This window comes from Syngnathoides biaculeatus, chromosome 2, assembly GCF_019802595.1.
Source record: "Syngnathoides biaculeatus isolate LvHL_M chromosome 2, ASM1980259v1, whole genome shotgun sequence".
Taxonomy (NCBI): Eukaryota; Metazoa; Chordata; class Actinopteri; order Syngnathiformes; family Syngnathidae; genus Syngnathoides; species Syngnathoides biaculeatus.
The window spans coordinates 18,760,807-18,788,086 of NC_084641.1; the positions used below are offsets into that span (position 1 = coordinate 18,760,807).

A 27,280-nucleotide genomic window follows, 5' to 3' on the forward strand; every position below is an offset into this window, starting at 1 on the left:
GCGCCGCGCGCATTATGTCATTTCCGCGTTTTTTTTTTCGGGGGGCGTTTGAATTGACAATAACAAAACGCGTCGTGGGTGGGTCAGCTGCTTGCGCCGCTCGCGATGTTATTTCCGGGTTTTTTCGGCAGCGTGGGAATTCACAACAAAGCGCGTCGTGGGTCAGCTGGTCTGACCACGCGCAATATATTATTTCCGGGTTTTGTCTGGGGCGTTCGAGTACTGATTTTCGTATGAAAACAGACGCCAAAAAAAATCTTGAAATTTTCATTCGAAAACCGATTTGTTCTAAAACGTTCAAGAACCGAGGCCTTACTTTATATATAATCTTAGTCATATCATATGTCATATCGTTTCAATGTCTATGTATAATTATTCTAATTATAATTTTTGCAGTTTAAAGGGCTAATATCAGACAGTTAAAACAGCCAGCCCTTAATATTTACACCGTCATGACATCTCTCAATTGTGTCACTTGAACACGAAACCAAAAGGGTTAGTTTAGAATGGCCTAACTCTAACCATGCATTATGAATGCAACTTTAAATCGCAGTGATTTTTTTTTTTTTGCCTTCTGCACTGTTTGAAGTAGGACGTTTTAGCTGCCGTCTTACGCAAAATCCTCCCTACTGAGTGCCTCTGCGATATCGCGACAATCTCATTAAGCAGGCTGACAGCGGGTCGAACTTCCTCAGTGCTTCGGCCCGGAGGCAAGTGCACACTCGATGTGGACCGTGCGAGGAATCTTACTTATTTCACCGTGGTTGCAACAGCTTTACTTTGCAAAATGTTTCTGCCCACGCCTGCCGTCCATTGTGGTTCTATTTTTAGAACGTGTGTGCAAACAAAAGTTTCCATTTCCACGCCCATGCATGCGTGTTTATGTCATCAGCAGGAAATGATTATGTAGTGCGTCTTCACGGGAACACGTCCTCTATAATTTCTAATTAATGCTGCCAGTTCTGCAGGTATTTAAGTGAGGGGGTATAATAAATGACATTTGTGGTTTTTTTTTTAAATCTTTTTATTCAAATTTCCTTTCAGATACAAGAGCATTTAGTGTGCACAAATATTTAACATATTTACTCAAAAAGGAGGTAGAAGATTTGTCTTGCTTTTCAACAACACTAACATAAGCCCAAAGAGCTTTTTCAAGCAAATCATTTCTACCCACTCTCTTCTTATCACCCATTGGGAAATATTAAAATAAACTAATTAGATTATGTCCAACCTGTTCCAGTTTGAAATTAATTACTGACATTTCTAAATAGGAGCAGAATGTTGCCCCCCCCCCCTCCCCCTTTATGTATTTGTTGTGAAATAATAGTATGAATTAAATTTTCCAAAAATGAGGCCCCACCTTGTTTTGGTGATTGTTTACCCCCGCCCCCTTCAGACTGCAACCCAGCTGAGACTGAATCAACAGCACCCTCTTCTGTTTGCAGCCGAGTCATGCACTTATATTGTATGACCTCCTTGATATGATGCGCGATCAAATTCCATTTGATTTTCTTAATTCTTTAATACCTCAGTTTCGTATAGTAGTTGCCCTCTTTGGGATTGCGGGTGAGCTGGAGCCTATCCCAGCTGACTTTGGGCGAGAGGCGGGGGGTTTAACCAGGGCTATCGCAAGTCTTAAACCACCATGAACTTATGAAGGGTAAATCCATCCTCCCAAGTGTTCGAGCAATCTCCAGCAATGCAACGTGCTGGCATTTTGGCTAACACGAAGGAACAACGAGCTACCTTCCAGGAGGTAAAGCTAATAGAAACAAACGAGTCCTCTTGAGGGCGGTCCTGCCATGTATGTCACTTCCTGCTTCTTCTCGAAAACAAATCCCTCGAGAGGATTTTCATGGCGGGAGTTCCAAAAAGCCGTACGCGTCAAAAATCATGTTTTGTGGTGAAAAAAGGCATGGGTCCATACTGGCTGCGTTTTTTTCATTAATAACATAAAACATAACATAAAAATCATGCATTTCATGGCAGTGGCCCTTTAAATGTTTCTTTCTTTGCTTTGCAGTGAACGAAATCATCTGCAAGGACCTGACTGGTGTTCAGACTCGAGGGCAGTCTTAGAGGGCAGCTCCGAAGGACAAAATGATGTCACACTCTGTGCCTGGCCCTCCCGTAATCGCCTCCATCGGCAACAGCATCGGACATTCTGGGTTTTGTCAACTACAGGGAGTCCTCGATTCACGAAGGAGATCCGTTCCTAGGCTGGCGACATAACCCGAATTTCCGCGTAAGTCGGATTTCACCGTTAAAGTCAAAATTTACCATGACAGCTGGGATTGGCTCACTGTATCCGTCATAGGGGTGAAACCCTTCAGGTGCGTTAAAATACGGCCTTTGTCCTGAATAATAATTGCCACGCTCGTCCGAATGAAGCCCACGTCTTTATGTCCGTCATGTTCCTCGGTGTTAATCCTATCTCCGATCTTTTTATGATGTTACGCTTCGTTTCCATGGTCATTGCTTTTCGGCTAGGCCAACTATGGTAAAAAAAAAAAAAAAAAAAAAACAGCTTTCTTCTTTTGGGCCATAACGTGTAAAAAGGTGGGCGACAAACTCCCAGTGCACTAACAGATCAGCACTATACATGAGCTAAGCAGAAACACTATGGTGCTGGGGACAAAATGGCGGACGAGACACGGGCGTCGTGTAGTCGAAATGTCGTAACCCGAGGACTCCTTGTAACGCCGATCCCTCCTGGCCCCCGTTTATACTGTAGAAGCCCCCATACAGGCCACACAAAAACAGCTGGTAACTGTGCCTTATTTTGTTAATGAAGGTCATTTACCTATTCTTGTTTACTAGTGAATAAATAAATTAAAATTATACAAACATAAAGGGTCAATCATCTCAAAAGGGCAGTTTGTAATTCACGCTAAATGGATGCCTTCACCAAATGAATTATAAATTTATGTTCATGTGCACTATGCAGTGTGTGTGTGTGTGTGTGTGTGTGTGTGTGTGGTGTGTGTGTGTGTGTGTGTACATGTTTGTCCTTTGGCTAATATTCCATTCTATATTTGTAAGGTGTATAATGCATAATATTCTGGGAAAGTGTCTGTACAGGGCCTGTGATGCTGCATTTTGGGTCGTAATTTGTGTCCAAATCTAAATTCAGTGACAATCTGCACTTTGACACAAATTAACTGGCCTTTTGGAATTATAACTGCAACTCTTTTATATATACTGTCTGAGATTTTGTTTTAATATAATGGCAGTATACAGTATTTCATGCCAAAGTCTTGCCTATGCACAAGATTCTTGCTGCCCACTGTAAGCGGTACTCTGTACTGCACCTGCTTAGTGTACTCATGTAAGGATATAAGGGCTGTCTGAAAATAGTTTTCTGGGATTGGAAAAGAAGAATATTGTTTCGTATGTGTTCCGACTTAGTCTGACTCTTAATTCCCTCGTGTGTAGATGAATTGAACCCTTGCGCTTGAAAAGCTGCAGAACAGAAGTATAAAGCAAAATCTAATCAGAGGTTGACCTATTTTATACAACATAATATTCAGATGTTTTAATATTCCATTGAAATAAATGTTTCCCATTGAGCCAATGCAGCACAATTGCAGTTGCCTTATCTTGAATGTATTCTCCCCATTTTTTGTAAATATAAACCTCAAAGTGCGATTTTTATGATAGAGTATATAGCTTATCTTGTGTAATGTGTTTATATGGGGCAGCACATTTTTTTTGTTTTGTTTTGTTTTTACAAGGGAAATGAAGGGAATTAGGCCTCATTTATATCTGGAATCTTTGTGTTTAAGTTCGCTTGGTTAGGTTGAGTGAGGATTTCTTATTTACTGTTGAACTTTGAATCTTGCTATTTTTGTATTCTTAACAGTAGCAATAAACTATATCCACAACCCCAACGTTTCATCTCTTACCCTTCAGCAACTACAATGGTGAACGTAAGAAAAAGCTGCTGCATTAAATGAGTGATTTTCCAACTTTTCCTTTAATGGACCTTACTGAGCTGTCTATCACTCGTACAATAATAGCCAATCAGATAGCCGCATTGTCTTAACCCCTGGCTTGACACGCCCCTCTCGCCGTATTGGAAAAGTTAATGTTACCAACAACGCGGTCCTCAGATGCGCTTGAGGAACGTGCAACTCTAATGAAAGATATCCTGCTAGGTTACAAGGGGCCCGGTTGATTCAATTTCCAAAGCCTCAAACACAGTTGACGAAGTGCCTACGATGGATTAAAGCTTGCGGAAGACCTCACGTACAACTCAGTGTGAAAAATATCAACAAACACAAGGGTGTATGTTCGAAGGTAAGTGAGGGAGAAGTATCTTCTCTGAAATTATAAATCAGTGCTTAATACATTGCAGGAGAACAACTTCCACTTTGTTAGCGTATCACTGACCTGCTGAATGAAGCGTGTAATATTTTATGCCAAAGAGTCGGGTTAGGGATACATAAATGCACCATGTCATGCTAGAGAAATGTCCATTTGCCTATTTTATCACATCGGACCTTTAAGACAGAGCACTGGGTTCCATTACGAGCCAAGTCAAAGACTCACTTCTAAAGACTACAATGATATTACTCGTGATCTTTCCAAGTTAAAAGTGCTCACCCTGATTTACATGCCTAGTATGATTCCACAATTTCATCCTTTTGGATTTCAATATGAAGTTTGTGAAGAGTCAAACTTTTTTTGCATCGATCGCCAATGTTTTGTTGTAACTCTGACATTGCGTCCGGCTCCGTCCAAAATCTTAATTCCGTGTACATATCCTTGCGTGAAATGGTTGTGACCTCTCTAGATATCTCTTAGACAAGTCTGACGCATTTGGCAAAAAACATACCGCAATATTATCTGGAATACACGACAGAGGACCCAGTTCAAACCTTTTATGTTCAGAGCGCCATTTTGAAAGCTTGTGGGCCATGGCAAGTGTAGCTAAAGGGGGCGGAGCTGAAGATCACCAGTCGGAAAGGTCCATTATTGCATCCCCTCCTTGAGCCGTCACATTGTCCTGATGGAGGGGGGCCTTGGTCATCCAACGCCCGGCTACATAAGCTGACTCCGGGGACAGGGAACGTCACCTCTGGCAAGGAAGGAGCCCGAGCTGGTGTGTGAGGTCGAGTTCCGACTTGATCTTGTTGGGCTCTCTCCCACACACGACTTGGGCTCTGGTACCAGTCCTCTTGAAAATGGGTTAGATTCTTTTCCACTCTGAAGTTGCTCAAGGGTAGAGGCGCCAAGCAGGTGTCGTTATACTTGTTGACCCCCAGCTCGGCGCCGGTAAATCAGGATTCATCTCAGTGGACGAGAGGGTACCATCCTTCCGCTTTCGGGTGGGGGAATGTTGGATATGGATCAAACGGCAGTTCAGAGTTCCCACTCTTTTTGAACTCCTTGGTGGGGATGCTGGAGAGTGCTCCCGTTGGAGACTCCAACGATCTGCTGGGGATTTCAATGGTCATCTGGGCAATGACAGTGAGACTTGGAAGGGTGTGATTGGGAGGGACCCCCTAATGACAACTTGGGAGGTGTTCTGTTATTGGACATCTGTGCTCACCATGGATTGTCCATAATTACCACCATGTTCAAGCATAGAGGTGTCCATACTGTATGCGCAATTGGCACCAGGATACCCTAGGTCACAGTTTAATGATTGACTTTGTGCTCGTCGCATCAAATTTGATACCCGGGACGTCTTAGACTCTTTAGTGAAGAGAGGGGATGAGCTGCCAACTGATAAACTCCTGGTGGTGAGTTGACTCCAATAATGGGGAAAGATGCCAGTCCGACCTGTCAGACCCAATTGTACTTTGAGGGTCTTCTAGGAACCTCTGGCAAAGTCCTCTGTATGAAGGAATTCCCACTCCCACCTCCAGCAGAACTTCACCCATGTTCCGTGGGAGGCATCGGACATAACCACGTTCTGACCAGAGCTTTAGCCGTAAAGTGTCTGTGCCTGTCCTGGCACCAATCCCCAAACCCGTTGGCGACACCTTCAGTGGAGTCAAGCTGAAGAAGGAGTCCTATCGAGCTGCAGGTCCAACCTGGCTGACCAAAACATATGAGGGTCTGCTGTGAATGTTTGGCAGCGTCCCCTGTCAGAAGGACCTTTACATCCCGTACCTGTACCGAGGAGGTTCGGGTACATTGAGTCTGAGTTAACCATGGGATGGAATAGGAGATGCGGACTCTGTATCGGACTGTTGTGGTCAAATAAAACCTGAGCCAGAAGGCAAAGCTCATCGATCTACATTCCTACCCTCAGTTAGATGAAAATCTGTGGGTCACGGATACAAGGGGCCCAAATTATTTTGCTCTGCAGATATTAGAAATAAGATGAAAGACTTGGACATCCAGGAGGGGCTGTGAGTCCATTTATTGTTCTGCCACATCAAAAACATCCAAATCCCTTCCCGGTAAAGTGTTCTAGGCGTGTCTCATTGGGAGGATCCCCGGGACGACGTCTACGTCTCTTATCTGGGGATACCCCCCCCCTGGAGAGTTGGATGAGGGGGGTGTGGAGAGCAAATTTGAAGAGAGCGACCCAACCTTGGATAAGCACGTGGAGCACACATGTTATTTAACGCATACCATGCGCGTCCTACTGACATTACAAGATGAGTCACAAGTATGTCTATGAAATGTGGTTTTGGGTTTGAATCTCAGCTCAGGCCTTGTCATGTTGAGTTTTCATGTCGTACCCATGCTTGCTCGCTGGGGTTTTCTCAATGTACTCGTGACTCCTCCCACATTCCGATAATGCATGTTAAGGTCATTGGCGAATGTATGAATGCCGGGTAACATTGAGGTGCGCATTTTTTCAGTCTTTGAGTCCTGAGAGAAAGAGTTGCCATGGAGACGGCCTGTTTGGTGCGTTATTTGTGAATGAACCTTGTGTTCCCCAAAATCTTTGGTTTATGATGTCAGTGCCAATGAAAAGGCGGCAGGCAGATGGTTTTTGCTTCATCTCTAGCCCGCTTGCACATACACACAGACTCAGTCACACATACGTACCACTATGACTCATCCGCCCTTTCAGCGCTCACTGTTTCACGGGCTCTCGGGCCCATGCAGAAAACACATGAATGAACTACATAATGAGCGTGGCAAATTCAATGATTTGCCTTTTGATAGCTGTGAGAAGACAAACTAAACTAAACTAAAGCTAAATTTCAGTCTTCAGTGGTTGATTCGTCTTTGCACTTTACCAGATAAAAATTCCGTTTCAACCACTGCTCCATTGATGCTACTGACAAAATGCTCAGTGAAATAATTCACAATTGGGTCTGTCGAAATGATTGCATTAAGAATGCTATAACGTGAATTCCTTTTAAAGCCGCAATTTTTTTCAAACACTCAATTAATGCATGACCCATCTTTTGCCTTGTGCTGTGCTTGTTGTATGTGTGGTTTGTTGGGTGTGTTGTCCATGTTGTGCATGTCTCCTCTTCTTTTAAAGCCGTTAGCGCTCGTGCACCTACGTCATAAAATCACATGACTGGCCATATTGGCGGTCAAACACAGTTAATTCCATTGGGACAAAACAAAAATACGTCTTATGGCACAACATCCAGGGTTTGTCTGATACCGTTAAACATTTAGAAGGTGATAATAAACAAAAGTACAGGGGAAAATTAGAGACACTTGGCCGTATTTAGACCCGTATTTAGAGAGGAATAATTCCTACCTGAAGTGAAGAGATCGCTATACAGGCGTGTCTGTATTTGGGTGGGCACCATCCATCCCATTTAATTGCCGAAATCCATCAATCTTTTCTCGTCTTTTCAGCTGGTATTCCATAGAATGATCCCTTTGAATATCCGTCTCCTCTTTTGTGACAACCAACAGCACAACGGGACTTGGGCATTGTGAATATTCTCCTCCGGTTCAATATCCCCCACACTGTTGAGCACCTCTTTGTGACCGGCAATATGGCGCCATGAAAATGGTGACGTCATGTGCACGAGCTCTATATGGTGCATGCATGCCACCTACAAGGCAACACTTATTTTACTGCAATGATCCGGTCCAGTTCAGTACAAGCATGTTGTGCATGAATGGCATTTATATTAATGCCCCCACACAAGTCACATCCTGTACTTTGTTTACCATCTGAAAGTAGCAGAATGTGCTCACCCGGGATACAGCAGCCAATCATATCGCAGGGCCATGTGTCCCTGGGCCAGGATGGCGTGAGCTGTCAGAAAAATGCGTGGGAATCCTAACACTGCATTTGGGAATCTTCTGCGTCAATCTTCGATTTGAGATGTTCCTTTCCGGGTTTTGTGTCACTTGTAATTTCTTTTATTTTTTTCTTAATTTCTTTTGTGTTTTGTTCTTTTTTTTTTCCGACATTGTAAATTTGTTTCAACTTTTGTTCCGTTGTTTTGTCAAATGTTTTTTAAGTTATTTTTCAAAAATGTAAAAGTATTTTGGCTTATTTGCAGTTTGCTTTCTGAAATTTCAATTAGTTCTGTGTTTTGTTCATTTTTTTAGAAATTTACATTAGTTTCAAATGTTGTGAATTTATTTTCTGAAATCTTTACCTGTCTCACAATTTGTTACATTGTTTTGTACTTCCCGCCCACGGTACTGTACCTCATGCCCAAAGTCAGGCTCCGCTCAAGTTACTCCAGTGAAGAAAAGAAATATAAAATATAAAATGTGAGAAATATGACTGTAGGGGGAGACAATGGGCCTTGTAAAAAAAAAAAGTGGCAGGAATCAAGGTTGATATTACTTAAGATTTAAGACTGAAATCCCAATTCAGTCCGTGCACAACTCAAGTATGAAGCACACATGAAAAAAAAAAACATTGGACGTCTCTTTGCTGTCTCGGATTTCTTCTGTGGCATACGTTTTTGTTTTTTTTTCCCTCAAGTATCAGACAGAAATAGACCAATATGACACAAACACAATTTTATTTGAAGCATTTGTTCCTAGCAGTGAGGAGTTGATTCTATTCTTTAAAAAAAAAAAAAAAGAAATATATATATATATATATATATGATGTGCCCAGCAAATCGCAGGGCACATCAAGACAAACAGTCCCACTCACAATCACACCTAGGGGCAATTTAGAGTGTCCAATTAATGTTGCATGTTTTTGGGATCGGGGAGCAAACCAGAGTCCACGGAGGAAACTCACACAGGTACGGGGAGAACATGCAAACTCCACACAGGCAGGGCTGGGAGAGAACCAGGGATCCCAGAACTGTGAGGCCAACACTTTACAGCTGAGCCACCGTGCAGCATATATATATATATATATATATATATATATATATATATATATATATATTTTTTTTTTTTTACATTACAGTTACAGTCGATTCAATTGTGCTTGAAACTTGTGTCAATGCTACACTGCCTTGCAAATGACAAGAATAGGATCTCCACTGTTGCTATAGTGACCCCAGACTACAAGATCAGTGGACCAGCCATGGCACCAGTCATTGTGACTGATCCCATTATCACCTCTGCTAATGTTGCTTTTCCATGACCCGAGCAGTCCGTTTGTTTTGGTATTCCAAAGAGTAGACAGTCACTGAATGCTACATCACGCTATACCAATGTGTGTATCATGATGATAAAGTACTGCAACTTAGTCATTAGGTTCCACTTTAGTATTAACTGCAGTTGCTTGAATTTCGGCGTTGCACCTAGTAAACAAAAAAACAATGGTCACTGGCCATCACTTAAGTTGAGTTGTACCTCAAAGAGGAAGTCCAAAAGGATCCCATTTTCTGATAGTAAAATAACTGATTAAACTACAAAGAAATATTTACACCAAACTCTTACTAACATCGTCGCGGGGGTGCTGGAGCCGATCCCAGCTATCTTCGGACAGCAAGCTGTGTACACCGTGAGCAGATTGCCAGCCAGTTGCGGGGCCAATACCAACATCAATACATAAAAATATGTGACAAATCAGTGCTGACAAATTGACACCCCACTCTTGTGTCGACGTCGCCGGTGACAGAAGAAATGTGAATATTTAGCAGTATAAACAAATGTGGCCCAGCACCAGTCAGACTTTTCTGTTCCCCTTCAACGTCTGTGTCAAAGTTGGCGTGTTTATTTAATTGTTCCTGCTCACATACGCTGCAGGGTGAATGAATGCGCACATCTATTTAGGAGGCAGTTTTGTTTGTTCTATGTACTATGTTCTATGTTCTAGCTACACCAATTCATCATTAAATATTGATTTGCAGTGCAAATCCCGAATAAATGATTAGAAACTGAGTTCATATCTTCCTTAAAGCAGTCTGCGTAAGTTGAGGTTGTCAGTCCAGCAGATTTTTAAAAGGGGTTGATGTAAGGTCAAAGGTGGACTGCTTTCCCTCACCACCCACGGAAACCAAATTACAGGCCTGCATTTGCAGCTGCAGAGACATCTCAGAGGAACAGATAAGCGGCCTCGCTGGTTTCATGTCCGAAATTCGATTTTCCTGCTACTCTCATCCATTCTGCACCCCAAGAAGACTTCTTATCGGATGGCTCTTTTTCATTGTCCGCGGTATTATTTTTCTAGAGGCTCGTTAACCGTATTAGCGGCATAGCGCGAGTCGGAAATTGTGTAAAAATACAATTTGTGTGGATGGATACTTCAGTCACATTTGTAGGGAAAACATTGGAGGAATCGTCTCAATGCATCAATGGAAATCACCTTTGAAAATTGTGTCATGTCACCTGATACGGAGGGGCTGAATTTATGCCTGCGTGGGTTTTCTCCGGGTACTCTGGTTTCTTCCCACATCCCAAAAACATGCAACATTCATTGGACACTCTAAATTGTCCCTAGGTGTGGTTGTGAGTGTGACTGTTGTCTGTCTCCCTGTGATTGACAGGCGACCAGTTTAGGGTGTACCCTGCCCGCCTCCTGCCGTTGACATCTGGGAAAGGCTTCAGCACTCCTGCGGCACTCATGAGGATGAGCGGCTAAGAAGATGAATGAATATACATTGTGACATGCATCCTCCCTCTCAGTGGGGTTCGTCACTCTTCGTTGCACATCATCAAAAAGGGAGTGCTCATTGTATTCTTTTGTATGTCTGTGACACAGAATTTAACTATTTGCTCTTAAAACACTTCTGCAGCCCCAGTACCAATGAAGTTGGGCTGTTGTGTTAAACATGAAAACATCATACAATAATGTGCAAATCCTGTTCAAATTATATGTATATGAATACACTACAAAGACAAGATATTTAATGTTCAAACTGATCAACTTCGTTTTTCGCAAATAATCATTAACATGGAATTTCATGACTGCAGCACGGTCCAAAAAAGATGGGACGGATGACAAAAAAAGAGAGGAAAATGAATCCTTATAAAATACCCGTTTAGAACGTCCCACAGGTGAATGGACTAATTGGCAACAGGTGGCTGCCACGTATAGTATAGTATAGTTTAAAAGGAGCTTCCCTGAGTTGCTCAGTCATTCACAAGCAAAGATGGAGTGAAGTTCACCTTTTTTGTGAACATGTGCGTGAGAAAATATTTGAAGAGTTCAAGGGCAACTTTCCTCAACGTACAGTCGCAAGGATTTAGGGATTTTATCGTCTACGGTCCATAATACTGTACCATCAAAAAGTTCTGAGAATCTGGAGAAATCACTGCATGTAAGTACCAAGGCCGAAAACCGACATTCAATTCCCGTGACCTTCGATCCCTCAGGCAGTCCTACATCAAAAACTGACATCACTGTGTAAAGGATATCACCGCATTGGCTCCGAAACACTTCAGAAAACCAATGTCAGTAAATACTGTTTCGCACTACATCCTTAAGTGCAACTTAAAACTCTACTATGCAATGCAAAGGCCATTTATCAGCAACACCCAGAAACGCAAACGCTCATAATAGATGGCCTGATGCAAAGTAGAAAAATATTCTGTGGTCCAATCAACAATTACTGTCCTCAGTTCCCGACCGTTTATTGAATGTTGTTTAAAAGTAAAGGTGATGTAACACTGGTAAACATGACCCTGTCCCAACTTTTTGGAATGCATTGCAACCATAACATTTTAAGGTAAAAATCATTTGCTAAAAATAATACATTTATCAGTTTGAACAATAAATATTTTTTCTTTGTAGTGTATACAATTAAATATAGGTTGAATATGATTTGGAAATCATTGCATTTCGTTTTTATTTTTAAAACAATGTCCAAATGTAATTAGAATTAGGGTTTTATGACTGACCAATGAGTTAAAACATTATCTATAAATGTAATCATGGTTTTGTAATGTGGCCATTAAACTTCAGAACCGATTACTCCTATTTTTATTTTACCAGAATTGTGGAGTCTATTTTGTCCCACTTCAAACAGTAGTGTCAAAGTAATACTGTATACAGTCAAGCTAACACTTGAGCAAGGTGTAAATGATTCCCATGTTCATAATGCGCACAATTGCGGAAGAGGTCCAATCAGCAGGCCCTCCTGAGGATTCATCAGAGCTCCATACTGTCTTCGCCAAAGAAGTGAGAGTGTCAACCATCTGTCAGCAAAGGTTCCCGTTTCAGTGCCAAAGAAGCAATTAGCTAATTTACAATTAGCTAACTGGTGTCTCAAAGCTTGTACATGAATAAATAGCTTTATTTTGGCAGCTTTTACGCTTTTTCCTTCCCAAGTGTATGTTAGTTGATGAGTGATAATATATGAAAATCATCTGGAAATGAGAGCTCGTTTCAACACTGAATAAACCAAGCAGGGCGGCTCCCGATGCCGTCGGCGGCGTTAATGCCGAAATTTGAAAGAGCTAGTTCAACGAATGACAGCAGGTAGGAGGATTGTTCCTGTAATACATCTTTCTAATAATAACAATCATCACGCACCTGTCGGAACCGGGAAGGCGGACTTCATTACAAAGTACACTGCAGAGAAGCCAGCCACCATTTTGTCATCAACGGCTCTACCAAGTTAAAAGCTGACATCTTCCTTTCGGGTGAGTCACAAAGAGAACAACAGGCAACAAAGGGGGGAAAAAAACTGTAATCCCATGATTATTATTGCTGTTTAATGCCATATTTTTGACAGTGCCTTGGTTTCCCCTGAGCAAATGAATGGAGCAGCACTAATTGGGTATTGACTCCATGTAAGTCTTCTGACAAACAGCAGTCACCCAAACCAAAGTCTTTAATCCTTCCATTGAATTAAAAGTCAAGACTACCCATGTGACCACTAATGACAATATGTTGACACGTACATGTATCATAAATACTGTACTCGCACATGAACTGACTGCCCTTGTCCTCTATCATCCTCATATAGCCACCATGCAGTAACCATAGAGATGGAATTAAATCTAAGACCAATGGTATCTTTTTTTTTTTTTTTAACCTGACAACAGATCCTAATTTAAATAGAGGCTCTTTACCTTATTGATCGCCTGACGACATTCTGTAATTGGGTGACTGCCGAGAGACGAGCCTTTCCGCTGAATACTTTTGTGCGTCAAAGTGGCCTCAATGCTGTGAAACCCATGAAAATGAATACAAACGTGTATTTGAGCACATAACGGAGAATAGTGTACTGTTATCCTTCACTAAAAAAATATGGTAAATGCAAGGAGCACTGCAATTGTGAGTCAACAGATAAATGTTGAGATGAGCATTCATGTTACTAAAAGTCTAAAACAAAAAAATCTCTGAATCCTGGGGAACAACCGTTTTAACTACTGCTATTGGAAATCAAAAGTGAAATGCATTATAAGAAATTAGCATTCCCATTCTTATGTATCAAAAGTTATGTGAACACTGAGAAACAGCCATTCACACAAGTGTAATCTTGCGTCAGAATATGTGAATGTTGAGATGAGAATTTCAGATAATCCAAGTGTGTGTGTGTGTGGGGGGGGGGGGGGTTGACGGTGGGGGATTACAAAGTGAATGTTGAGAGTCTAGAATTGAAAACGGTTAGGGTGAGAATGCTGAGGGACAAATATTCACATGAATGCTTCCCTGAGACTTCTTCTTTTCCTTTCGGCTTGTCCCGTTAGGGGTCGCCTCAGCATGTTCTCTTTTTCCATCTAAACCTATGTTGTGCATCTTCCTCTCTAATCCCACCTGCCCTCATGTCTTCTCTCACAACATCCATCCAACTTCTCTTTGGCCTTCCTCTCGCTCTTTTGCCTGGCAGCTCCATCCTCAATTTTGTGTTCAAATTCAGACAGTGATTTTTGTTGTTGTTGTTTGCTCTGCTCCTAAATTATCCACAATACAATCATATAGCAACATAAAAGCATTAAAATAATGTCTTCATTATACATGGACGGATGGATAGACTGATAAACCTACAAAGAAACACTTTGTTCGCCGCATGTGGATGTTGCTTTTGTTATAAGTAATCGCGGCGGGAAACCGGCTTTGGTGCTTGACAAGAAGAAACTGCTAGGTGTTTCCAGTGTGAGTTTAGGACCCGAGAACATGATAATTAGCGCCGTGGAAACCCAGCTATCATGATGCTTGAGCGGCACATTTATTTTGACAAAGCGCTCACAGGGCTCAGACCTTGATGCTATTTTTGCTCATGTGAGCTTGCGACATGTGAACGTGTGATGCCAAAGAGGTGGATCCCCCAGAAGTGACATTACCATGCCAACTGCATTTTCTCCCCCCACCTTGTTTTGTGTCGGGCTGTCTGTATTCACCGGATATTCATTTACAAAACGCTTTTAAATTCTCAGCAGCTTTAAGGAGTGAAGAACACATGCAATGGAGGTGTGTGGGGTGCTTGCAGAATGTTTTCTTGCTTCTCTGTCCTGCTTTTGCAAAAGCAAGTCATTTTACTTCCAAAAGAAGTGACGTTGCTCCCTCAATAAAATGAATTGGAGGGTTTTTAATTTTCAACCGCCTTTCATGCTATTCCTGAAAGGAGGCAGCCTTTGAATGTGAGTTAGCAGAACATCTCAAGGAGCTCTGTGCAAGCAATCATATTGAAACAGGAGGAGTATCAGACCACTGCAAATCTACCAACACCCGGCCGTTCCTCTAAACTTTCACCTCGAACAAGGAGAAGACTGATCAGAGATGCAGCCAAGAGGCCCATGATCACTCTGAATGAACTGCAGAGATCTACAGCCATGGTGGGAGAGTCTGTTCTTAGGACAACAATCAGTTGTACACTCCACAACTCTGGCCTTTATGGAAGAGTGGCAAGAAAAAAGCCATTTCTCAAAAATATCCATAAATCTCTTTTAAAGTTTGCCACAAGCCACCTGGGAGACCCACCAAACATGTGGAAGAAGGGTGCTCTAGTCAGATGAAACCAGAATGCAAAACAAATTTTTTGGCGTAAAAGCAACGCAGCTCCTCACCCTGAACACACCATCCCCACTGTCAAACATGGTGGTGGCAGCCTCATGGTTTGGGCCTGCTTTTCTTCAGCAGGAACAGGGAAGATGGTTAAAATTGATGGGAGATGACTGGAGCCACATACAGGACCATTCTGGAACGAAACCTCTTGGAGTCTGCAAAAGACCTGAGACTGGGATGGAGATTTATCTTCCAACTGGACAATGATCCAAAACATAAATCCAGATCTACAATGGAATGGTTCACAAATAAACTCATCCAGTTGTTTAGAACTGCCAAGTCAAAGTCCAGACCTGAATCCAATCGAGAATCTGTGGGCAGAGCTGAAGACTGCTGTTCACAGACGCTCTCCATCCAACCTCACTGAGCTTGAGCTGTTTTGCAAAGAAGAATGGGAAAGAATTTGTCTCGCCATGTGCAAAACTGATAGAAACATACCCTAAGTGACTTGCAGCTGTAATTGCAGTCAAAGGTGGCGCTACAAAGTATTAATGCATGGGGGCTGAATAATGTTGCACGCCCCACTTTTCAGGTTTTTATTCGTTAAAGTATAAAATATCCAATAAATTGCATTCAATTTCACGATTGTGTCCCACTTGTTGATTCTTGACAAAAGAAATTAATTTATATCTTTACGTGTGAAGCCTGAAATGTGGCGAAAGGTTGAAAAGTTTAAGGGGGATGAATACTTTCACAAGGAACTGTAAGTGCAGTGATGATTTCAATCAGGTCCGCCAAAGATTGGTACAGAATCACCAAATCATATCAAAGTTCACTTGCCCTTATCCTGTAATGCCAAGTGGTTCCACTACGTTGTGCCCACTCATCAACAATGAGTGGGCCAAATAAAAGAAAAATCGACAGTGAGTGCCGAGTGTTTAAAATAAAATGAAGAGTTTGTTTTCAAAACGAGACATGGGCATTTTTTTCAGATTTACGAAACTCGCGCCAAAATTATCCAGCTCCGAATGGATAATTTTGGCGCGAGTTTCGTAAATCTGGAAAAAAATGCCTGTCTCGTTTTGAAAACAAACTCTTCAAATGGACAGCTAAATACTTTTTCAATGAAGTATGGTTTAAGAAACTATTGTGGTTTTAGAGGACTATATCATCAGCTGTCACTTTCCTACTAAGCATGCTAATTATGTTAATGGACAATCAATGCAGGAAGTCGTGGTTATGGCTCAGCAGTTAAAGTCAAGCTTGCAGGCTCAGCGAAACGTCTTTATTTGACATAGTGCCATCCAAGATTCAGTCGAACACGACTGAAACTGTGTAACGGGAGCAGCAGATGGAACTGATTGATCTCCAATGTGTGATACTGTCTTAAAAGAGAAGTTCAAGTCACTCAAATGTTCAGAAAGATGGTACAACACTAACACCAGACTGAGATGCACAGGCAAAAAAAAAAAAAAAGTCAAAACACTGTTCCAAATAAATTATTAACATTACAATGCATTTTTGGTTCAGTTTATATGTAAACATCTGGTCTTTGCGTGGCCTGCGTGTCAAATTTCAAAAGTGAGTGAGGCACCTGAGCCCAAAAACCTTCCCAACCCTACTCCAAGGTGTCTGTTTACTGTAGGTATAAATGTGAATGGTAGTTTCTCGAAAGTATGTGCTCAACTGGTGACCCGTTTAAGTTGGTTGGTACACAATGTGCTCCATGTTATGACCCTAACCAGGATATTTGGTAGAAAATGACTGGGTAACTACAGTAATATTCAATTAAATTGGAATCTCACGTCCCAAACTCCTACCTTGCTGCCATTTGGCTTCTCTTAACAGAGGAACATATTTTTCCGTGCACAACAGAACAGTAAATGAGAACATTAGATGATCTCATCGTCCTCCTACACCAGCAGAGCCCGCAGAGGTCAAATCCTTTGTCTAACGTGTGCTAGGATTGCCGAATGCACCCCGAAAGACTGATTCACTCGCTGCGAGGATACATTGAAGCTGAAAACATATTGTTCACTCGGAATAATGAATGTGTTGTTGTTGTTTTTTTTTTTTTTTTTTTTTTTTTTTAAATACCATCTCTGTGGAACGTTATTTATATTATTCTCAAGTATTGCCTCCCACATGTGATTCTCATTGTGACTGTTCATGCTCACTAACAGGGACAAAGTGGGAAGCGGCTTTGTTGTTCTGCCTAGTCCACCACAAGTGCACATGAAAATGTCAAAAACCAATTGGAAGCTTGTAATGACATTATTACACATTTACAAAGGTTTAACAATATGATCTTACATTTTTTTTAACTGTTTGCAAAGTTCCTTCTGATGCAAAATCATAATCCTGTTGGATGAACATTGCTTGTGGGTGGAAGTATTTCCTGAAAACAATCAGCACAATTATCCTGTTAATGCACTCATTCCAGGAAGTGGTATGTATTTGACTGATGGAGATTGTTTGGTGCCACACATCTGACCACAACATCTTTACACAACTGAGGCCAGTACTCTCACAAACACAATTGGCCTATTTTTGTGTCAATTTGGCTCCTTCCCGACCATGCACATCAAAGGCCAAGCAATCTTAAATTTTACAAGATTGTCCTTAGGTCCGATGACGACTTCAAATACTTGGGGTCAATGATAACTACCAATGGCGAGCGTGGTAAGGAAGTGAAGAAACGGGTCTAAAAGGATGGAACACTTGGAGGAATGTGTCTGGTGTTCTATGTGACAGAAGAGTCTCCGCTAGGATGTGTCACGTCCCATCGGAACGAGAGTAGGACCCAAATGCAGGACTCGGACAATGGAAGGTAGTTCAAGGAAAAACGTTTATTATATGCCGAGGTCGGGGATCGAGCAGGCAGTCCGGTGCAGCAGCGGTAGTTGGGACGTCGGGCGAAGAGAGCAGGTGAGCGGGCAGGCAGGAGTCGGTACACAGTAGAACGATCAAGGCAGGCAGAAGTATCAAAGGAGGCGAAGGTCAGTACACACGGGTTGTCGATCAGGGATACGAGAGTGCTGGAACGGGACATGAAGCTCAACAAACTCCCGCCCAGTCGTCATTGGGGTGATATAAATACACAGAGTAATCACCCCGCATGAGACGCAGGTGTGCGCCTCAATCAGCGCACCCACGTGGGCACCCGCACAGCTCGTGCGGGCACCCGCACAGCTCGTGCTGGAGCGGCAGGATCATGGCAGTACCCCCCTCAAAGGCACGGCTCCCAGACGTGCCTAAACGAAAAAACACAGATAATAATTAACACAGGCAGGGGTGGGCGGAAGGGGGTCCGGAGGAGGGCACGCCCACCCCCCTGAACCCCAGTCTGGTGGCCATCCAGGCCACCAAACGCGAGGCGTCCGGGTGGACAGGTCAGGAGGACGACCCGGACGCCAAGCACCAGGGTCCCCACGGGGCGATTCGGGCGGACGACCTCTGTGAGGAACCAAACGGCGAAGCAGGAACCAGAATGAGGCAGGACACTGCTCCGGACGAGAACCTCCCACGCCGTGGTTGCAAGACGACCAGGGACTGGTCGCCACCGAGGCTTGCTCAGTAGGCAGCCGTGGATTGGTCACCAACGAGGCCAGGTCATGAAGCGGCTGGGAGCCATCAGGAGCAAATAGGATGATGGAGAGAAGGACCAGAGCCATGACCACCACCATTACCATCACAGCCATCCCGAAGTCTCTCCAGCTCCAGGGTGGCTCATCAGATATCCCCAGCTCTTGTCGCCGTCGAGACAAGGTCGTGGGATGCCCGCGGACCGGTCACCACTGGTACTCCTGGACAGGAACGTGAAGTGGCTGGGGAACAGTCGCCACCTCCAGGAACGTGAGAAGGCGGAGGCAGCATCACCAACTCCACCTCCTCCTGGACGGGAACGTGAGGAGGCCATGGTGCCATTGCCCCCTCCTGGACGGCAACGTGAGGCGGCTGGGGAACCATTGCCACCTCCTGGACAGGAACGTGAGAAGGCGGAGGCAGCATCACCAACTCCACCTTCTCCTGGACGGGAACGTGAGGAGGCCGTTGTGCCATTGCCCCCTCCTGGACGGCAACGTGAGAAGGCGGCGCCAGTGCCACCTCCCCCTGGACAGCAACGTGAGAAGGCGGCGCCAGTGCCACCTCCTCCTGGACGGCAACGTGAGAAGGCGGCGCCAGTGTCACCATCGCCACCTCCTGGAAGCAGGAACGGGGAGCGACCGCGGGCCGGTCGCAAACGAAGCAGGAACGGGGAGCGACCGCGGGCCGGTCGCCGACGAAGCAGGAACGGGGAGCGACCGCGGGCCGGTCGCCGACGAAGCAGGAACGGGGAGCGACCGCGGGCCGGTCGCCACTGGTACTCCAGAGCACGGACGGGAAGCGGCTGAGGAGACGTTGCCACCTCGTGGACAGCAACGTGAGGCGGCATCGGGTCGGTCCCCACTGCCACGTGAACTTGCAGTGCATTTGTTGAGACAGCAACGTGGGCATGGCGCGGTGGCGGGTCCGTTTCCACGGCAACGTGAACGAGATTGGGCAGAGAGTCAGTCGAAACTGACATGTGGGCGTGTCTCGGGAGCGGGTCAGTTCCAACTGCCACGTGAACCTGCGTCAGCAGCGAGTCCGTCGCCGTTGCGACGTCAGCATAGCTCGGCTGGTTCGCCAATCCATGCCGGACCTGGGACGTGAGAGCCGCCAATTCGGCGCTCTGCCGCTCTGCCGCTCTATCTCCGCCCGCATTTCACGGTAGAACGCATCGCGATTTGGCAGCTCCTCCTCCCTCTGGGCTGGAAGTTTCGCCACCAGCTGCGGGTCTGCCGGTCTCACCGTTGCCGGCGAAGAGTGGGAGGACGGTGTCTTCGTTGCCGCGCATCGGGAGACACCAGGGAGCGCCCGGCCGGGGCGTCTCCTCTGGCCACCACACGGAGGTCCCGGGTAGATGGCCAAGCGGGTTCCCTCAAATGGATTGGTGTATTTGTATCCACTGGGCGAAGACGTTCGGGTGCTGGGAACGCGAGGAGGTGGAGCAAACTGACTGGGATGAAAAGCCGGGCAAAGAGATTCAAAATCAAAGTCATCGGAGTCGTACTCAGGCAGCCGGTCATACAAATCACGGTCCTCCTCATATTCCGAAAAGTCAAAGTCCAGAAGAATATGAGGAGCCGGATGGGTCCTGGTCGGGACGTATTCATAGCTCGCTGGCGGGGCGTATGACACGGAAGTGGAGGACGTCAAGGAGCCTATCCGGATCGGACAGGCTCGGTCCTCCGGCAGACGGTCTACCTTGCGTCGGTCCCGGTGACGCCGGGTCTTTCCTGCTGGGTCCTGTTTTGCCCGGATCGTTCTGTCACGTCCCATCGGAACGAGAGTAGGACCCAAATGCAGGACTCGGAAGATGCAAGGTAGTTCTAGGAGAAACGTTTATTATATGCCGAGGTCGGGGATCGAGCAGGCAGTCCGGTGCAGCAGCGGTAGTTGGGACGTCAGGCGAAGAGAGCAGGTGAGCGGGCAGGCAGGAGTCGGTACACAGGAGAATGATCAAGGCAGGCAGAAGTATCAAAGGAGTCAGGCTTACAAGGGTGGTCTGAGAACAGGCGAAGGTCGGTACACATGCGTTGTCGATCAGGGATACGAGAGTGCTGGAACGGGACATGAAGCTCAACGAACTCCCGCCCAGTCGTCATTGGGGTGATATAAATACACAGACTAATCAGTCCGCACGAGACGCAGGTGTGCGCCTCAATCAGCGCACCCGCGCGGGCACCCACACGGCTCGTGCTGGAGCGGCAGGATGATGACAGGATGAAAGGCAAAGTTTATCAAACAGCGGTGAGCCCGGCCATGATGTACAGATTAGAGACAGTGGCACTGAAGAAACAACAGGAAGTTCAACTGGCGGTAGCAGAAATGAAGACGCTGAGGTTCTCGCTTGGAGTGAGCAGGTTGGATTGGATTAGAAATGAGCTCATTAGAAGGACAGCAAAAGTTGGACGTTTTGGAGACAAGGTTAGAGAGAACAGACTTTGATGGTTTGGACATGTCCAGAGGCGAGAGAGTGAGTATTTTGGGAGAAGGGTGCTGAGGATGGAGCTGCCAGGCAAAAGAGCGAGAGGAAGACCAAAGAGAAGGTTGATTGATGTTGTGAGGGAGGACATGAGGACAGTGGGTGTTAGAGAGGAAGATGCTCGAGATAGGCTTAGATGGAAAAAGATGACACGCTGTTGCGACCCCCAATGGGACAAGCCGAAAGGAAAGAAGGAGAACTCCTCGGGTCTGATGTTAAGAATGGATTACTCCTGATTTTTGAGTCTGAAAAAGGGTCGGGACCGGCAATCTTAAAAAAAAGGGAACTAGTCCGTATTCACAATCAAAACATTTCATCTGTGTGGGGACCACCGACTTCACCCGAATCGGGATGTCGAGAATGGTGTAACAATGTAGCCAATCAAAGAAGAATCCAAGACTGATGAATGTGGAACCAAGGCTAAGTATTTTCCAAGGCAAGTCATTTTTTTAGAACATCACCATCAGCACCATCACGCATGCGTAGTCGTCATCTGTTGTCTGGAGATGCTGAGCCAGCAAAATGAGGAAGTGCATCCGTTGAAAAAGGGGAAGCGTGAGCCATGACCCCCACCTTGGGTCAGACCCAATCGAGAGAAAATCAGTCACACCAAGTGACCCAGGGTAGTCCGAGAACCCCACCGAGACTGGCCTGAATAGTCTCCAAAAGAGAAACATGGAGGTAGTCACCCCTTTGAAGGCGACAACCCCAGTCCTCAGAATAATTAAACCAACGCTCTAACCAGTTGCACCACCGTGCTGCCTTATGTGGTTATGTGTTAGGTTACTTGTCTAAAGGTGAAAAAAAGATGTGTAATTATTTAATATATCCGGCTTTTGTGGAAGGGTGTTCTCTTAAGAAATTGCAGGAGTAAAGAGGGTGGTACAACTGTAAATCGCATAGTTCAGAAATTAAATTGTTAAATTGAACTTTAAATGAAGTTACTGATGGTTGTCATGGGTGAGGGTGTCCATATATTTCTTGCAACTTTGCAGCTGTATCACACAAATTGAAAAAAATCATACATTGTAATTTCTGGATTTTTCTTTTTAGATTATCTCTCTCACAGTGGACATACACCTACGATAAAAATTTCAGACCCCTCCATGATTTCAAAGTGGGAGAACTTGCAATATAGTGGGGTGTTCAAATACTTTGACTTCCAAATAGCTTTAACCAAGGAATGACTTTGACCCGACTTGTTGGAAATTTAGTGATGATTCAACTTTGCTTGATTTGTTTTCCCACAGTGACTCGAGACTTGCTTGTGAATCGCACATATTTGACTTACTTACTCCCTCTCTGGTGTTAATCCTTTTAATGAGCAGCAATTCTATGTGACTTTCATGACAACCTTGGTCCTTCCCAATTGTACAATGAAAGGCTTTTTGACTATATGAGTAAGACGAGGCCTGGTTTACCTGATGGGTCTTAACAAATTGAACCAAACGTCCCTGAGGATATATAGCATATTTGTTTTTGAGCTTCTTTGACCTGTTTTGCTGTGTTGCTAATAAAAAAAAAAAAATAAAAAAAAAAAAGTGGCCTTCTAGTTCATGATAGGATGTTATTCTCCTAATCTTCTTTGGAATATGTGGTGCTCCAACTTGACACTCTGGCTGGCACTTACATCTTTGCTTCTAACTCATTTAGTATAGTGTAGTTTTGACCGCACTTTGTCGTAATGGACCTAAACACACACATACACATTTAAGTGATAATTTTTTTACAACTCAGGGGAGAAAAATGAAAATGCAACAATGCACATCAATTTATCCTTCCCCGTTCTACATCATGGGTGAGGTTGATGGCTTGGGAAAAAGACCACGTACATCGTGCATGAGTTGGCAGCCAGTGGCTGGTAAATTAAATGAAATACTGGTGAACAATTACACGCAAATTCGCAACAATGGACAATTTAGACTTCTCAATTAACCTAACATGTATTTGTTTGTAATGTAAGAGGAAGTTTGAGTACCGAGAGAAAATACAGGTAAGCACCACTCAACCTCTTTGTTGCCACGACAGATACATAAATTTGGAAATTATTCTGCTTAGTTTTGTCACACAACTAGAATTCATCGATTTCCCATCTGATCAGGATACAATAAATGGATGCATGGCGACACTCTAAATTGCCCCTCGGTGTGATTGTGAGTGCAGCTGTTTGTCTCTATGTGCCCTGCGATTGGCTGCCAACCAGTTCAGGGTGTACCCCGCCTCCTCCCCGTTGACAGCTGGGATAGGCTCCAGCACTCCTGTGACCCTTGTGAGGATAAGCAGCTAAGAAGATGGATGGATAATTCAGTGGTCGACAGAGAAGGCCTTCAGAGTCTTCTCTGTTGGGTTAAACTGTTTCAAAAGTACTGATAAACATTTATAACCTAATTTCATCATGAATGAATTATAAGTTTCAATATATACAGTATAATATAAACAATGTGTAATTTATTTACAGTAGTCTTTTTTTCATTTATTTTTTTGGCTCCTGGCTTCCACTCATTTGTGGATTCATTTATTTTTAAATAACCCCCCAAAAACTTCTTTTTTTTTTTAATAAATATTAAGGTGTACACAACCAGTGGTGAGGCACATTAGTCATTTTTCTTAGATTATAATGTTCATACAGCACATTATTATGAGAATCCTGGATATAATGTAATTTATTTATTTAAATCTATTCCAAGTCGCCATGGGACTTGATTTTTTTTTCTTCTTTAAACAACAAATTTGAGAAATGAGAATCAATAAGGAATCATATTTTTAAAGAGTATTGAAAATGGAATCAGAATTGTAAAAAACACAATTTTCATCCCTTTTACTGACACCCATAGGATTGCTTGACATGATATAATTGTCATGTCATGTACAACTATAGTACTTGCACTACTTTTGTTCACTGACTGACTCGTCTCGTGTCAGGGAGCACACGTTCGCTGGTAAATTTGGACCCTTTTGTGAGTTGAAACTGGTTTCCTCCTGGCACCCACCAGTTTTCACATCAGACCTTTTGTGTGAAGCTACAATCCAAAGTCTGTGATTATTCTTATTTAAAAGGTGCAGCGGAAACAGCTCTGCTCTCGAGATGCCGGTTGCCATGGATTTCTCTCCAAAAGCTTTCGGTTGAACGACACAGACCATTTCTGATGTCAGCGCTCTAAATAGGGAGGGAGGGAGGGAGGGAGAGACAGAGAGAGAGAGAGAGAGAGAGAGAGAGAGAGCATTAAGAGCTGAAGGGAAGGAGATGGCTAGAGAGAGAGTGGAAGAGAGCCTGTTGCTCATCATCATCCGCTTACCTGCTGCAAAACATCCTTTATGCTTCAACTCACTTCATCTTTTCACCAACAAACAGCTGCTTGGGTCACGGTATGTGTCTTGTTTTGTATTTGTTTTGTTTTGCACTGGTCTTTACTCTCAACCTGATAACCTTATTTACTTACGCTACATGATGTGTCGTCTCATAGCCAAAAGTTGATACCGTCTGACTTTATGGCAGATCCGTGTTCCTCTAGGTCTACAAGGCTACCCTAAGACAGAAAGGTGACTGATTTTCGCTCCGACATCTGGCATTCCCTTTACACATGACAGTCATTTGCATTCTGGATGCAGTGGTAACACGTTAACCCGCGTCTCATCACACAGTGCATGTTGCTCAATCTGTTGCGTCTCTTCACTGAATTGTTTCATATGATTGTGTAGTTCTGATAGTTGATAGCATTGGGCTTTGTTTCTAATTTGCACTATGTTCATGTACATATTTTATACTTCAGTGTAACCTCTTATTCAAAACAGTTTGCCAGTCAACAACTCTAAATCCCTACTTGAATTTTGGAGAAGAAAAAAAAATGCAGTGAAACCACAGCTTTTACTAAAGGTTTAAAACAATAAAATAGTGTACTTCAACAGTAAGTGGTGAAATGTATGATGATGCAGGAGTCTGAAAGTTTTAAATCTGGGTCCGCTTACTTCATGTAACTTCCATTGTGTAGTCCCCTTTTAATGTTCGTTTTATGGAGGACACACTGATATCTATCTATCTATCTATCTATCTATCTATCTATCTATCTATCTATCTATCTATCTATCTATCTATCTATCTATCTATCTATCTATCTATCTATCTATCTATCTATCTATCTATCTATCTATCTATCTATCTATCTATCTATCTATCTATCTATCTATCTATCTATCTATCTATCTATCTATTGTACCGTAATACAGCGCCAGAAAGCCTCCCACCCCCCAAAAAAAACAAAAACAAGCAGTCATGGATAACAATAATTGAGTAGATGTAGTTTTGTGTGTATTGTTTTGTTCAATTTTCACGAGAGGATTTCTGTTCTGTGTTTTCACTCCAAAGAGACAAATTGCAATAAGGAGCATCATAATATATAATATATTATCATAATATCACAATGACCCTCATCCAGCATCATTCTAAATATACATTTTTGATCGCGCTTTTCTGTATTAGTGCCTGGAGCTAATCCCAGTGGACATCGGGTGAGGGGCAGGGTACACCCTGGATAGGTAGCCGCCATATAGAGACAAAAAAGTTTCACACATTCAGAACTCCCAAAAACACGCATCAATCGGAGACTCTAAATTGCCCTGAGGTGTGATTTGTGAGTGCGACTGTTGTCTGTCTCCCAGTGCCCTGTGATTGGCTGGCAACCAGTTCGGGGTGTACCCCGCCGCCAGGCCAATGACCGCTGGGATTGGCTACTGCACTTCCACAACCCTTGTGAGGATAAGCGGTCCAATATATTATACATATATAATGTACTATAAAAATATCAAAGATCAGGTGACATAATCAAGGTCAGAGAACGAAGGCAAATAAGATGAAAGAAATAAGTTGGCAAAACCCCAATGCTGCTAAAGTGGCTCATGCAACACCCTGGGTGGTCAGAGTTGAGGTGGGCAAAGGACAGAATAGGTAGAGGTGACAGAGCAGGCAGGGTTCAGATTCCTGAAAACCTGATGAATAAAACTTTCTTTGAGTCAGCTAGTCCTGGTCAGTGGTCTCTGTATTCTCCTCCCTGAAGGCAGCAGACTGAAGAGGCTGTGTGAACGATGGGGGGCATCCCCTGCTGTGCGGAGGGCTTTATTGGTGTGGTGGGTGTTGTAAATGTCCTGCACGGAGGGAAGAGAGGTTGCAATGATCATCATAGCTCCTCTCACTATGCAATGGACAATCTTGTGGCAGGATGTGGTGTGAGCTCCTTACCACCCAGTGATGGATTTGGTCAAAATCCTTTATATGGCTCTTCTCAGCTTGCATAGGAAATAGAGTCTGGTGATCTTTCTTCCCCACTGATGACGTCTTGCTGGTCTGGGAGAGGTCCTCGGTAATGTGCACTCCCAGGATCTTGGTGCCGCGTTCCCTCTCCACTGCAGCACCATTGATCATGGGAGCATGCCGAATGTGAAGTCCACAATAATCTCCTTGTTTTTTTTCTCTCCACATTTAGGGAAAGATTGTCTGTGTACCACCCAGCCAGGCGGCTCACATCTCTCCCGTAGTCTTTCTCGTCCCCAATTGTGTCATCTCCAACCTCTCCAACCGAACTCGTGAATATTCAAATTGATTGGGTATCCCCTCACTCACGCTCTCATCCTATAGACTGTAGACCCTTGTCCTGCATGATTCGTTTCCTGACCTTTCCCTGTTCTATCTTGTTCTGTCCTTTCCTCACAGAGTATAGCACTACGGCCCCATACAACACTCATATCTGATGTATCATTGTTGTAGATATGTAATGAATTATTTTTCTCATCCTGTTTACAGTTAGTGCTTCATCTTTTCTCTTCATTTTCCTCTTCCCTCTAGAAACCTTGTTGTCTTCAGCTGATCGACTGTGCTTCCTAATAAACATCAATTACAATACAGTGGTACTTCTAGTTTTAAAATTAATTTGTTTCGGAAGTAATTTCATAACATGAATTTTTTG

The 27,280-nt window shown here is 43.8% G+C and overlaps 2 protein-coding genes across 4 annotated transcripts in view; both read left to right on the forward strand.

The window, feature by feature from the left end:
- Positions 1–3,879, forward strand: part of nfatc2a (nuclear factor of activated T cells 2a) — a 31,674-nt gene extending 27,795 nt beyond the window's left edge. For all 3 annotated transcript variants that reach the window (XM_061839108.1, XM_061839116.1, XM_061839125.1), the window contains one exon: positions 2,024–3,879. In XM_061839108.1, coding sequence (XP_061695092.1) covers positions 2,024–2,079 — 56 coding nt within the window. In that variant the 3' untranslated portion in view covers positions 2,080–3,879. The remainder of the gene's footprint in view (positions 1–2,023) is intronic.
- Positions 3,880–9,423: 5,544 nt separating this feature from the next.
- kcng1 (potassium voltage-gated channel, subfamily G, member 1) overlaps positions 9,424–27,280 on the forward strand; it is a 30,533-nt gene continuing 12,676 nt past the window's right edge. Inside the window, exon 1 of the mRNA XM_061839138.1 lies at positions 9,424–11,621. The gene's annotated coding sequence lies outside the window, so the exon portion shown is untranslated. The remainder of the gene's footprint in view (positions 11,622–27,280) is intronic.